This window comes from Perna viridis, chromosome 2 (assembly GCF_037379345.1).
Source record: "Perna viridis isolate PV_CMFRI_1.1 ecotype Kerala chromosome 2, ASM3737934v1, whole genome shotgun sequence".
NCBI lineage: Eukaryota > Metazoa > Mollusca > Bivalvia > Mytilida > Mytilidae > Perna > Perna viridis.
The window spans coordinates 401,852-417,599 of NC_142446.1; the positions used below are offsets into that span (position 1 = coordinate 401,852).

The following is a 15,748-nucleotide window of genomic DNA, read 5'->3' on the forward strand; positions in this document are numbered from 1 at the left end:
ATATGCAGACAATTAAAAGATTTCAATTGCCGGAATATTCTTTTTTTTCTAAATACATATTTATTCATAAGATGAAGAAATAAATTCCAGGTGAGCGATTCAGGCCCTCCGATTATTTATATTTGCGACATGTCGTATTTATAAATATACATTTAGTACATGTACGTGCACTGCAAGTTGTGGGGTTGTAACTATAATTAATATACACTTTTTGTGTAGATAAAAATTTACTTAAAGTACAAACAGAACAAGCTGGAATTCAGTTTTGTTTTATTTCCAATAGTCTGGTCTTTTAATGCCTATAGTCTGATCGAACAAGTGAGGCATAGAAAACGTTCCTTTATTATCTATTATATAATGAAGTTTGCTTCCCTTCACTTTTAATGTTACATCCTTATTGGCGTCACTTCTTGTTAGCACAGAACAAGATACATTATTTATTGGAACTGTCATTTTCTTTGTTGTATTGAAAGGTCCATAGGTGTGGAATCTGACACGATTTCCTCCTTTCAAAAGCCATAAATCTCTTATACTGTGTGCAGGATACTGGTAGCATATAATCCCAAGACCAATACCTATAATGTAAAAGATTTATATGAATACATGTACATGTAGTATAGGATTACAGAATTAATTTATATTAGCCCCATAGTCTGTCCGAAGACCTATTGGCTGGAAAATAGCTGTATTGGCTGACGCAACAAAGAGGCCAAATACTGCATGTCTAGGGATATTATATTGGGCCTACTAGTATATGAAAAACACTTTCTAGGACACATTTATTAACCAGCTGAGATATAAAGAAAATGTTACTGTATGTACATGTACAATACTGCTAAAATTTCGAATTCATCATATTTTTTTTTACCAAGAAGATTGTCTTGAGAAAATATATTCTACAACTAGTATTTAACAACTATCAAAACAATTGCAATGAAGTTAACAGAAGGTTCAGTCTTCTTGTATTCGGTTTTTTATACACAATCTTTCTACACGCTATTATAAGATTATAAGATGCTTTTTCCAAAATCTTTGGTGAACTGTTTCTTTTTGTTGATGTGAGCTCCCTTTCGATTTTAATAAATTTCTGACTTTATGTTTTTAAGTTCTGGGAATTCAATACTTTCAGTTCTCTGACAATAACTCAAAAACAATACCACCAATGTTTGTGAAACTTTGAAAATAATTCATTTCTATTGAAGTAAGCTCCCTTTCGATATTAATAAAATTCCAATGTCATGTTTTTTTTTTTTTTTGTTTGTTTGTTTGTTTGTTTGTTTGTTTGTATTTATAAGACAATTCATAAACTGTCTCGCTCACCAGGCTTGAAAAGCTTCATCCTATTTTTTGTATAAGTGGCCATGTTTTTTTTTTTTTCACGGATAAAAAAAACCCAATGCTCATACCTAAGACTTCCATTGAATTCTATCCAGTAGTTTGTTACATAGAAGATTTTTTAAAGTAATAACATTAACTAGAGGCTCTTGAGCGCCTGAATCGCTCACCTGGAAAACTTGAAATCATGTGGTCATATCATTTGATCATTTAAAGCTCAAGTGGCCTCTGGTGGCCACTTTGTTTAATCAAGCGGAACCAAAATTTTAAATTTTATACGATGTTCAAGCTGTCTCTATTATTATTTCTGCCAATTTTGGTCACCATTGGCTCAGTAAAAGCAAAAATTGGCCAAATAGTGTTTCCCTATAAGGTTTCAATGGCAACTTTGAGTGGCCGCAGCCATCTTCTGAGCCATCTGAGCTAAACAAAAAGTGGATCGTTTGTATACGGCATTGAGGTCATTAACCCTATCAAATAACCTGTGGTTTCAGAGGAGTTGATCTTTGAAAATTTGCCAATCAGAAGCTTAAATGGCCTTTGGATGCCATCTTGTTTAATCAAGCGAAACTAAAAGTGAATCTTTTGAAAAAGCTCTTGCTTACATCATTTCTGCCAAGTTTGGTTAAAATTGTTCAAGGGGTTTTCATGTAGTCGAGCAAAATGTGAAAAGTTTACGGACGACAGACGATGGAAGCAAATTGATGGTATAAGGTCACTGGGAACTTTGGTCCAGGTGAGCTAAAAATAGCTGAAAAATGTCCAGAAAGGATTTTCATCAAAATTTGACCACATGGATCTCATCATGCTGAACACTTTTACTCTCCGTCAGAATTTGGCTTAACCTAACGGTTTTGGAGATATATGCAACAAACTGCTGTCTGACCGTGATGTTCTATTTTTAGTAAAGGCTGCTATTTTTGTTGACGGATCAAAAATCCCCACCCCAGTTTTATGCAGAATACTCAAAAGAACATTCATACCAAGTTTAGTTGTAATTGGTCCAGTAGTATCATAAAAATAGTTTTGAAAAATTGTTAATGACAACGACGGATGCCAAATGTTGGCAATAGCTCACATGGCTCTATGGGCAAGTGAGCTAAAAAAGGCAAATATACACATGTATGTCTACAGCCTAAATTGCTGCCCTGGTCAAAAATAGTCTTTTTAGCTTTCTAAAGCTTGGTACTCTTGACCCTACTGTACTATTGTCCCAAGAATCATTTAATCAATGGAGAGCATCTTGGTTATCCACCTAGTTTTCACATCATAAAATAAATCTCTGAGTTCTTGCATAGTAATTTATTTAGTCTTCAAGGGCAATACCTCAAACACTGATCAATAGATCTCCTGAATCTGTCTCATCATGTTGATCAATGTTAGCATGTGAAAATATTAACCCATTGTTTTTTTAGTTATTTCCACAAATCCTCAAAGGGGCATTAAAGGTATGAATATTTCCAAAAAATATCAACTTAGTTGTAATAACATACAAGCTGTTCATAACATAGTAGAATATATAATTATAGGGAAAATAATATTTTGTGACATTAGCTCACTGTAATGACATCATAATGGTGCCACAATTTTAGGTCATTCACCAAAAACTGCAAGAATTATCAAAAGTATTTATGTGTTCTTGTTTGTAATGGATTCACAATTAAATCATTTAACACTTTATGATTAATTTTCAGTTGTAATTTAGGCCAATAAGACCCTTTATTGCCCCTTCTCCATTTAGTAACAGGGGCCATGTTTTTCAACAGATAAAAAATCTCCACACACAGTTTAGGGATGTCCTAAAAAACATTCAAGGCATCTTTGGTTACAATCCATCCTACCAGTAGTCTCAGTAATTCGGAAATAAAATCCATTTCAGGACCCAAAAGTCATCCATCTATTAATGTGTTTTTCTGAAATATTCAGCATGTACATCTACATGCCACTGAACCAAAAAGTCCATGATACATTTTCTAGTTACAATTGAGGGTAACACAGGATAAGAATTTGACCAGAATTAATGTGGCCTCTTGCCATCTTAATTCTTAAATGGTTCCTATCACAACCTCAATAAAATGCTTTGCAGGACACAGCTTAATACGACCACAGATGTCAAACCCTGAACAGTTAAGGCAAGTATGAACTCACCATTCAGATTTTAATTGCAAGTATTATTATATGTTTGACACAGGATAAGACCAGAATCGGAACAGTCACATTTTTGCCCCTTCTTCCTAAATAAATTTAAAACCTCCAAAATCAATCCAAACCTTCCTTTGGTGTGTGGCATATGTGGTACAATTTCAAAGCAATTCATCTTTTACTCAAATTGTTATACAGAAATTAAAAAAAAATATTCCTGGCCCCTTTGCAGCTCCTTATTTCTTCTTGGCTGATATCACTACCCCAAAAATCAACCCTAGTCTACCTTTGATAGTATGAAACCTTGTAGTAAAAAACCAAAGGCCAGGTGAGCTATTGCCATCACTTGGTGTCCAGAATCGTCGTCTGTCATTAACAATTTTTCAAAACTCTTCTCCTCTGACTCTACTTGACCAATTAGAACCACACTTGGTATGAATGTTCCTTAGGGTATGCTGCATAGAACTGATGAAGAGATTTTTTATCTGTCGAAATACATGGCCGCTATTACTAAAAATTGAACGTAGGGTACAGTCAATAGTTGTTTTTAATATACTTCCAAAATCATTAGGTTTTGTCAAATTCTGACATGGGGTAAAAGCTTTCAGCAAGATAAGATCTATCAGTGGGCAAATTTACTTTTTAATCCGTTAAGCCATCAACCAGGTGAGTAGTTCAGGCTCCTGGGAGCCTCTTGTTTTGAAGTTATTGTCCATGCATAAAGAAAATGCTTGTTCCAGACCCCTTTTTGGCCCTTAATTTAAAAAAAAAGTCTTAACCTCCAAAATCAACCCCGGCCTTCCTTTGGTCGTATGGCACCTTGTTATACAATTTCAAACTGATTCATTCACAAATAGTCATTATTCTCTGGATGTCAAGAAAATGCATGTTTCAGGCTCTCCTTTATGGTCCTAATTTCTAATATGTTCTGCTGGTGTTAATAACCCTCAAAATTAATACCAGTCTGACCATTGTGGTATAGAGTATTTTAAAACAACGTCATAGATATTCCTTTATATGCTTTTACAAGAGTTCTATAGTTAAATTCTGTGAAATGCTTGTTTTGGTCCCTATTCGAAAACAATCGAGATCAACCAACTAATATTCAAGTTATCGCATAAAACCAAGTGTCTACAGACCACGGCTACAGCGCCACACCATAATTTGCGGTCATAAAAAAATCAGTCCCAACAGTCCTTCAGGGATACGGCACTTTATGGCACAATTTTAAGAAAATTCTTCCCTTTTACTCAAGTAAAAGACATTTGAAAAATGCTTGTTTCTGCCCTCTTTTTTTTGGCTCCCAATTCCTAATTGGTCCAAGTCACAACCCCTATAATTAATCCCAGCCTTTTTTGGCAGTATGATTTGTCCTGGTGGTAAATTTCAAAGAATAAATTAACATATTTTTTTCTATTTTCTGACTGGTGAAAAAACAACTTTCAGGTAATGTTTAATCATGACAGTACTTCAAAGTCACTAAATTCAGTTATTTCTTTTTCCACATGAAATGTTATACTAGAAATAGATTAACAGACGTCATGTGGAATGTTCATGTAATAGCATATGGTTTTCACCTAAAAAATATAGAAAACAAAATTATAGTTACATGTTCACATGTACCTTGATTTATGTGAAATCTTACAGTATGTTCTTTCAAGTTATCTATGAGAAAATAAGGAAAACCTATGAACTAAAAATATATTTACATGTACATGTGCCAGCATTAGATCTGTATTTAAAGAGATTAACAAGACATTGAATTCCCACTTTATCATGTGGCTGGAGGGGGGATTCGATTACCAATAAGAATGTAATAAAGAATATTACTTTTCATAAGGATTTGTTATACACCCCCTTTAAGGACCACTGGGGACACTGATATACAGTACATTTCGTGTAAAACTCTCAACTTCTCATTTAAAAACTTTCTAACTGTCATTTCAAATATATATGATAAAGTTTCTTTCATGTTTAAAAAAGTTATATTGTACAGAAGTTCAAAACATGGCAGTGAAAAGTAATAAATGTAAAAATGACACCATTTCTTCAACTACTAATGACAAACATTTGATTAAATGTGGACTTCAAACCTTTTATTTCAATTTTCGTGTCTGCAATATATCAAAACATTTATATGTATGCTCCCTTGAGAGGTTTTAAAGTTTTAACACAAAAACACTAATAAATGGACATCTCTGGTCACCATATATGAAAATATAGGTTTTCCCTTTTCAAATTTTCAATTAAATGCAATCAACAAGAAAATTCATTAAATCATTAATTATCTTCTTTTAAACTTAAAATTTGTTCACAATTGAAACATAAATCAATAGTTTCAAAGAATATTGTTTAATTTTATGAGGCAATAATACACAATGTACTTCATTTGTACATGATTACTCCCAAACTGTGAGATTTCAAAATCAACTTGTTGGTAAATGCCACAGTTACACATCTCTTAAATTAGGGCTATTTGGATATCTGACAGTTCGATAGTCTGATGTGACAGTTCTAAAGAATCATATCGAATAGAAAAATACATGTATATCTCTGTCCAGATATACAAATGCATAACAAAAGTTGTTGTGTTTGTGGTATAATTATGTCTCCCTCAGTAGTTAGACATATCTTTTTTTGTTTGACTGGTTGTCTGTCACACATTTTTCAAGTGCATATCCAATGAAAACTACTGAACCAAATTTAATGAAACCAGTAAACAGTCAGAAGGTGCAGATATAGATGGGTTGATCCCGGTTCCCCTGTAGGCTACTATCTGTCAACCAAAATTTTATCCACTCTTCACAGTGGAGTCACTCATATCCTCCACTGTGACCCCACCAAAGTAAAAAACCAGGATAAAATTGCTAAATTTCAATAATTTTCAATATTTTTTCTGTCCTTTACTGAAATGCTATTCAACTGCTAGAACCATTAAATATACCTTTGCATACAGACAGGAGAAGTTAATTACAGATAATTTTTGAAATGATGACTCCACTGTGGAGAATGGAGACACTGTGATTCCACTCAAAATATATCCACTGTGGAGGGTGGAGAAATCAAAATTTGTGTTGACAGTAGTGTAGGCTACTGTGTGTCAAAATAAATTTTTAACTTTTAATGACAAAAAATAACAAAAAAAGAACTAAACTCAAGCAAGGACTTTAATGTTATTTTGAAGTCCTAGGTTTCCAGAACAATTTCAAGGTTATATCCTCCTAACATTCCAAGTCCTGTATTCACACCTATTTTTTTATAGTCAGGTCACTCTTGGTTTATATCAGGTAAGCTCATGTTTAGTAGGTTTTTTTTTTCTCAAGTGGTATTAACTGAGACAAAATTGTGCAAACTGTTATTATTCAAATTTTCAAATGATTAAAATAAACAGTCCTGCAGGACAGTAAAGGGAGGTACCATACTACAGGATGTAGTATTCCTTACACACTAAACAAAGCCAAAGACAAATTTCTTATACCTTGCCAGGCTGTGGAATAGTTGACTATTTTTTTGAAATATCAAATTGATGCAAGTTCATCAGGACAAATATCTTCATATACAAAAATAAAAATAAGATTATGATCTGCTCAGCTCAACAACAACCAGTTTTGCGGTCTGCTTGTCACCACAATTACATTCCCTGTTCTCTACTAAACATGAAGACTAGTTCTCAAAGAGTAACCAAGGGAACCAAGGTTATAGCGGTAATCAAAAGAATGTAATCCAGGGACAAAGACCAAACATGGAAAACAGACATATACAACAAAGAACATAAATAACTAAAATCATACATACAAAGTCACAAAAGCAGATGAGAAACTCGGACTCCACTAAAAACTGGGAGCATGGACCAGGTGCACCGGTAGGGTAAGCGTCTTCTGCTTTTCTAGAAACATCTGCCGAGTTATTCACAAAAAGTCAAATCCAGGGTAGAGGAAAGGAAAACTATGGCATGCTGAACAAATCAGTTTTCATGGCACAGATGGATACATCGTAACGATCCACAAGTTCATGACGACCATAAAACTTTGTAGTGATGACTTCAATCTGGTAGCAACATAACCCTGTTCCAGAAGCCTATTTGTTAGAGTTCTAGCGTGATACAAAAAGTCTGCATAGTTTCGGCAAGCTCTGGCATAACGTATGAGTTGTGATATGAATACTCCATACACATGTGCTGAAGGAATGTTGCCACAGATGAAAGGAAGGTTGACAATTCTGAATGAAAAGTCATCATATTTGTCGTACAGTTTGGTCAATAGTTTTCCTTTACCATCAATTTCTAAGTGTAGGTCAAGATATGAGGCTGACCTTACAGTGTCTGTAGTATCCTTTATCTCGAGTTCTTTGAGGTAGATGCGATGTATCAAATCCCCGAAATTAGGATTGTTTAAAGATAATATGTCATCTATATAGCGGAAACTGAGATTAAAGGATCTAGCCACACGATATTCTTTCTTTCGGATCAAATCAGCTATAAAGTCAGCCTCATAAGAGTGAAGAAATAGTTCAGCAAGTAAAGAAGCACAATTTGTTCCCATTGGAATGCCGACCGTTTGTTGAAAAACACGTCCACCACACTGGACAAATATGTTGTCAATTAAAAATTCCAGCATTTTGTAAACATCTTCCTCTGTATATTTGAAAGACGATTTGGAATTATTTCTTACAAAGTATGAGGAATCTCTACCAAGAAATATATATTTGTATTTAGGTGTACCATCTTTTTTTAAAAAACAACAATGTATAATGTTTTTAAGTCAGGATTTTAACTGAGTATGGGGAATAGAAGTATACAGTGTTGAAAAATAGGTTTTAATGATAGGTTTTTAACTGATCAAAAGAGATCTTTCGAAATTTTCAGGATCCACATTGAATTAATACCACTACGGGGATAACAAGTGCTGCGGTAGGACTGCAGACCCTCTTTGACAGCTGTGAGTATAGAAGTTGAAAGTTTTGAAAGAGGTTTGGTGGTACATTTTGCAGATCCAGCTATGTAACGTTGTTTGTATGGATTCTTGTGGAGTTTAGGAATCCAGTACATAGACGGTAAATCACAATCATCGTCCTTGGTAGAGAGACCAAAAGAGGATAGCACAGATTTATGGTTTTCCACAATCTCTTCTTTGGACAGTGTGGTAGCAATATAGGTCTTATCACTGCTATTATTTTCTTTGTCTACCTCTGATAATAAACATTTGATGTAAAATGATTTGCAGACAAAAACAATGTTGTTTTGGGCTTTGTCTGCTGGTATGACAACATATTTGACATGTGTAGTAGACAATGTTTTTGCTACATCGGGGTCTTTGAAAACTGATGTAGTTTTGGCACTCATTGACCTACTAATGAAAGACAGTCCAAACTTGAATCTCAACTTGTGTAAGAAACTATTATTCTCTAGGTAATCTAATTGGGGCATATACGTGAGTCTGAAGTCCTATTGCATCACTGAAGATCTTTCACATGGATCGCACTGGGCTTCGCCAATGTCGCAATTTGCGATTTTTTATTTGACCTGGCACCAAAAATAACCAGTTGGCGATTTTGTTGGCGCCTAGGTTTTGTATATTAAAATTGTCAGCAACAGATATTCTCTCTAATTAAACAATAGTGTTGACACCTGGTCAAAGTTAATTGACCACAACCAATTTACAACTGAAGCCAATCAAAAGTAATAAGACCAGGTGACTGTGACACAATATCCTCCTGGGAGGCGTCAATCAAATGTAAATATATTATTGAGCCAATCAAAACTCTTATCATCTGGTCAAAGGTAAACACAATCATGACCATGTGCATGTGGCTACATACAAGCTTCACAGCCCTGTTAAACCATATGATACATTCTGAAACAGATTTACCTTATAACAGAATAAATTAAATCCAATCAACAACGACCATCCCATCAGGAAGTGTCTAAAACACTTTGAAAAGCAAAAATTGATAACAGAAAATGGATGACATTTGTTTACACTTTTGTCATGTGCCTTTTCTGGTAGGAAAATCGGTAAACAAATAGATGGGGATTCCCAAATTCTAATTATATTCAGATAAATAGAATTCGAGATAATTGAAAAGGGACACAATTAATGGTCAATGGTAGCTTGCTAGAAATTTTATTACTTGAAAAAAGAATTTAGTTTGTTGAAGATTTATAAATAAAAAACAAAATTTTAAGACAAACTTAATTAGACCACAAAGGACAATGGTCAGCAATGAACATGCTTTAAAATTAGGGACTATATGAACATAATAATATAAAGTCCTTGATAGAAATAAAACGCCTTTTTCTGGAGTAGTACTTTATCATTTTGCATATAAAGTTACTAATGATTTTATATCCTGACTTAGACTAGAACTAAAAACCTGCTTTTTACATGCATCAAGAGTGAATCTTGGATACATGTATGTCATGAATGAAGAGTTTATTTTGATGAATTCATGACTTGATACTATCATATTTAAAAAAAAAAAATTTAAAAAAAGATTTTAGCACCCATTTTGGCTCTAATTTCTGAAAATTGGCAACAACAATTGGCAGCTGGCAATTTTTCTGGCGACATAATTTTGAAGGCCATAGCAGCCCCTGCTTTCAGGGTGTATTGATTAAGGATACATGTATTTAATCACGGACATACAGATTTTAACCATTTGTTGAATAATGAATATATATTGATCAATGAAAGAATTTACAAAGTAATCAACACAACATTCAATTTTGCCCCTATGTTGGACTATCAACCTGTCAGACCATCACCCTGTCGAACTATCCAGCAGACCCCCTTTTGAATAATTACACTAATATTTACAGGTCTATGTCTATGATGTAGGTAACATCAACTAATGAGTGACCAATTTACATTTTCCAAATTAAATGACATAATAGAGTCAGGAACTATTTTTATCAATCTAACTACACTCATAAAAGCTAACAGCACTTTTGTGCTTACCAGCTATTGCACAAAGTCCTAGAAGTGCTATTTTATTCTTGTTTCTCCAGATAGAGTTATTTTTCCACCATCTCACTTCATCAACATCAGGATCGGGGTCCCTAACACAAAACAGTACATATAAAAACAGCCCTGATGTCACTACAGTCTGAACTGCTCCAAAGAATGACAAATATCCCATCATTAGAGCCCCTGTTGATTTTGTGTATAGCAACGTGTCTCTTTGCACGTTAGTATTAATCTCGAATGGAAGTCGTTTGTATGATCGGTATGACCATTGGTTGTTTGGCTTTGTAGTTACATATCTGTGAGGAATAGATCTGTTATAAAGATTGCTACAGCATATGCGAAGCAAATATCTTGTCCGGTCTACTCTGAAGACTTCCATGTTAGATATTCCGAGTAATTGTTCCGAAAGTCAGCGGACATCGCGACATGCGGACTTCTCGACCCATGACTAACTCGGCCCATATGGCGGACGTGCAGACCAATTGGCCCGTGAATAATTTGTTAAATGTTATGTATTCTTTTACAATCTTGGCACATGTATTTTACAAATGAAAATTTGGGGGTATTTTTGAGCATTTTTGTTCGATCTGTGACCAGTTTGAAAGTGTTTTTCATTGTTAAATTTGGTTTGTTTGTTTGTTTATTTATTTTTCTTTCAGACAACTCAGACCACTTGTTAAAAATTGATAAAACGAAAATCAAAACAATAGTTTTGATCCATACATATTTACTTTGTAGTAGGTTTAGTTCGTTTTTTTCTGAAATATTTTAGCGATTTTATATTATTCATATATATAAAGGTCTGAAAATTCCCAACGATGTTAGATCTGTCAAATTCGCGAAGCAAATTTTTGATCGTTCCCTCCGCTGGAATCAAACTCGTACCGCTGTAGCATCTATGGCAGTACGAGTACAGTAGTACGAGTTCGAGTCCCGCGGAGGGAACGATCAAAAATTTGTTTCGCAAATTTGACAGTTCCAACATCGTTGGGAATTTTTCAGACCCTTCTATAAGTTTACAATATCTTCCCTGTATCAATTTGATCCGGTGGATCTTGAACATTGTGTTATAGACATATGTCGTGTGTTGATCTTGAACACTGAACTATAAAACTAAAAATATTTACAAACAATGTAATAAGAAACTACAAAATAGGAAGAACTTAATGTTTTTTGTTAAGTCCATGTGGGTAAAACACGGAGTTCCTTTATCCAAAATCCCTCCCGCTTCACTCTGTAGATCGCTCCAGACCGTGTTTTGTTCCACGATGAAGATTTTCATTTTGTGAATCGAGGCAGTGGTTTGGTAATCTGAAGTGTTGACTCACTGGGAGTAAAGGCTTTTTTGTTAAGTCTTTCAATTAAGTTCACTCACGAAACATCTGCTACTAACATCTCATTCCTCGATACCTCCAGCACCTTATCGGGGGGCGGGGGGGGGGAGGGGGGGAGAGAGCTCTCCACGGATCTATACTCCAAACCAAGTGACACACATCAATATATTATGCCTAAGAGCTGTCATCCATCTCACCTGACTAAGAGTATACCATTTAGTCAAGCTCTTAGGCTAAGGCGTATTTGTTCAAACGAATCCTTAAAAAAAAACGTCTAGGTCAACTGAAGAACAATTTAAGAAGAAGGGGATATAGATACAAGACCATCAAAGAAGGGTTAAAAAAATTCACAATATCCCAAAAAGTAGTCTGTTACAGTACAAGGCAAAGAAAAAAATGTAAAAGAACCCCTTGTGTTCTAACATACAACCCCTGCCTTAAAAACAGCCACAACACCATTCGTGAGCACTGGGCCTCTGTCGAGAGAAACTCAACATTATCCAAAGTCTTTCCCGAACCACCTATGATTGCTTTCAGACAGCCAGACAGTTTGCGTAGTCTGCTTGTGAGAGCTGAAATTTCAAAGCTCAACTTGACTCCAGGCGAGAGTCGCTCATGTATTGACAAAAGGTACAAATGTTGCAACCGAATGAACCACTCGTCATCATTCACCAGCACAGTCACGGGGAAACGCTACAAAATATTTTGTTACGTGCAAGAGTGCTAATGTGATATATTTGCTCCACTGTCCCATCTGTGGCCTTCAATATGTTGGTGAATCTAAACAGCCTTTTCACAAGCACTTGAACGGACACAGGAGCGACCCAACAAAAAAGCCTTTACTCCCAGTGAGTCAACACTTCAGATTACCAAACCACTGCCTCGATGATTTCAACAAAATGAAAATCTTCATCGTGGAACAAAACACAGTCTGGAGCGATCTACAGAGGATTTTGGATAAAAGAACTCCGTGTTTTACACCCACACGGCATTAACAAAAAAAACTTTTAGTTCTTCCTATTTGTAGTTTCTTATTAGTGTTTGTAAACATTTTTAGTTTTATAGTTCAGTGTTCAAGATCAACACACAACTTGTGTCTATAACACAATGTTCAAGCTCTTCGTTAACTGTCAATAAAATTGTTTACGTCACAGGTATTCACCTGCTTAGGTAGTGAGTTGTGTTCACAGACCATTTACTTTCATACACACTCAATTTATTTAAGACACTGAAGAAGGTCATTTGTTGACTGAAAATTTGCTCATTATATATTTCATTATAGTGTATTAACATCTTTATCGGTATCGTTGTACAATCCTTTAGACTTTTTTTGTTAGTGCAGCATCGTCATGCTTGCTGATTTCGTTATGATTAAGAGATTAAACAGTTCAATGAACTAGTAAAGAACAACAATCATTTTACATCTTTTTCCAGGTATGGTCTAAAATGTGTAACCCGCACCCGTACCCGTACCAACTTCTCCCCGTACCTAAATACTATTTTGACAATTTCTTCATTATTATTTGTTATTTCCAGCTGAAAGTTGGTACACATTTGCAAAATGACATGATGGTAAGGCTAGGAATAATGATTTGTAAAATGTTTGTCGAAAAAATTGATTTTATTCGAATTTCTGTATTCAAAAGGTCTAAAATGTGTAACCCGAAATTCCCTAACCCAGAAATCCAAGTCCGGTATTTTTGTTATCTTTGCTAATTCAATGCGTATTTGACATTAGAACAGTATAATATTATCAAAATTTTCATTGACGTTAAATTAAAATCTCATCAGACCCTGTTAATGAGACTTTGTTTTTCGTTCTGGATAAGATCGTATCCATGCTTTGCTGGTACGGGGATTGACGCTAGGTACGGTGCGGAAATCAAACTCAATCACTTCTTTTTTAAAACAATATCAAATCTTTCAAAACTTTATCCAAAGTCTTAAGGTGAAGTTTTAACCTCTTAACGATTGTAGAAAAACGTAAAAATCGCACAGAATAGTTAGAAATAGTCAATAAATAGTTGGATATGGTAACTTCCGGTTACACATTTTAGACCTTCTAACTTCAGGAAACCGACTAAACAAGAAATATCAGAAAAATATACATCATTTTCTTGGTGAGAAAAGAATTGAAACGGACTTTTCCACATCTCATGCAATTTTCAGTTCTTAAAATACCATAAGAATGAATATTTTAGCAAAACATCATTTGGTTACGGGGAAAAGTTGGTACGGATATGGGTACGGGTTACACATTTTAGACCATACCCTTTTTCCATAAACATACGTCACATACACTGTAACAGCACTTTATGTAAAAACAATGTATACGTTCAAGTTGCAGTTTACATAATAAAATATAAAAGCTGATAATATTACGGATTGTCACAAAGTACTAGCACTGAATATCAACAAGCACAAAACAGTTACTATAATATCAGTTTAAACAACGGGTCCGTACGAACTACAACATTTCTTCAGAAGATGTTATGTTGTTGTTGCTGTAGTCATCCCACAGTGCGAATAGTCGACCCTGGAATCTCTTTGTATGCTTCTTCTGGCGGCACAACGTCCCCTCGCAGATCAGCTTAAGTTGTACAGGTATCCTTGAATAACAACAAAACTGGACTCTTGGTTGAGTAGCCTATTGTTCTTTGTAGTCTTTGTGTGTCATAGAAGTGCAAGTTCTGTGGAAGTACACGTGAATCAGGTGCTTTGTAGCGATTTTCGTCGTGATCGTCTGGAAACTCTCTTACAGTTAACGAGTTTATGACCTACTTGCCTCACTGCATAAACACTGCCTCCCAGGGGCGAATCCAGATATTTTGAAAAAGGATGTGTTCCAGTCGGGGTTCCTCGGAAAAGGGGGTTGCTAGAACATTATTTGCCATTTTTTGTCAATTTTACACATGAAAATGGCAAATTTTCCAATAAAAAAGGGGAAGCCAATCCCATGCACCCCTCTGGATCCGCCGTTGCTCTGTACGGATTATACTAAACTATTTGATAAAAACAAACCAGATTCCTTGTAAAAATTCTAACGCAAAAATAAGTAAGAAGTTCAGACGCAATAAAAACTTCTAAGATTTTTTTACACTCAAAAAGACTCCAGTTTTAGTAGCCGTAGGCACAGTGGTATCATAGTTGTTATAGAATATTAGTTCAAAGTAAACATCATTCTCCAGGCCAGGGGCGGATCAAGAATATTAAAAAAAAAGAGAGAGAGAGCTAGAGGCTCTGATCAAGACGTTTAAAAACAGGGGATACAATTTATCGTTTGCTATACTTACTGTCTATAAGTTGTTATAAACTTTCTTTTTTTTTGCGGCGTAAACATACATGTACAGAGCAGTTGTAGTAAGTGGTTTGTGCATTGAATTGTGCGTTACTTCTGTTGTCATATTTTGACAAGGTAGACATTTACAATGTCATAGTTTTAATTTTCGGGCAGCTAATCATGACTGTCGGCTTCACGCAAAGAATGAATAAGTGAGCCACTTTATGGTTCACTCTAATTCTGATTTGTTATATTCTAAATACCAATAAAAATTAAACTGAATATGGGATCACAACTGTAAAAGCAATGGGAGGGGCAGGACCGTAACCCTTGCTAACGAAGATGCTGTAAAATATAGGAATCGGAAATAAGCCACTCATAATTTGGAAACTTTTTTTTCATCGGTCTATATGAAAGTAAAGGCCGATTTTATTTGAAATAATCCATTTACAAAAAAAAATCTTTGTAACGTTCTCTTTTTCATCGTCACATACTAGATGACTTTTAAGCAATGCCAGAGTTTCCCTCCCCTTCGTTTAAACCGGAATGACATCATTTATATAAGAACAGATCGACGGGCGCTTAAGGAAAAACATGAAAAGCGTTAAAATTAATATTCTAGCAATGAACCTGGTCCAAACCCCCATTTTTTTTTTATCAAGCCTGGCTTTCTAGTTAATTCTTTAAATATA

General features: G+C 34.9%; 1 protein-coding gene across 1 annotated transcript; it reads right to left on the reverse strand.

The window, feature by feature from the left end:
- Positions 1-253: 253 nt before the first annotated feature.
- On the reverse strand, positions 254-10,862 carry LOC148623223 (transmembrane protein 223-like). The gene is made up of 2 exons (XM_088564884.1): positions 10,434-10,862; positions 254-575 (listed from the first exon to the last, which is right to left on the reverse strand). The coding sequence occupies exons 1-2, from the start codon at positions 10,819-10,821 to the stop codon at positions 271-273; spliced, it is 693 nt and encodes a 230-aa protein (XP_088421010.1). The 5' UTR covers positions 10,822-10,862; the 3' UTR covers positions 254-270.
- Between the last annotated feature and the right edge of the window lie 4,886 nt (positions 10,863-15,748).

What these genes read in the sequence shown, in the direction of transcription:
- LOC148623223 (XM_088564884.1), bottom strand. Translation starts at nt 10,821, where the DNA reads ATGGAAGTCTTCAGAGTAGACCGGACAAGATATTTGCTTCGCATATGC. An exon ending in AGGACTTTGTGCAATAGCTG is followed by an intron (nt 576 to 10,433) that starts GTAAGCACAAAA and finishes TTTACATTATAG; the next exon opens with GTATTGGTCTTGGGATTATA.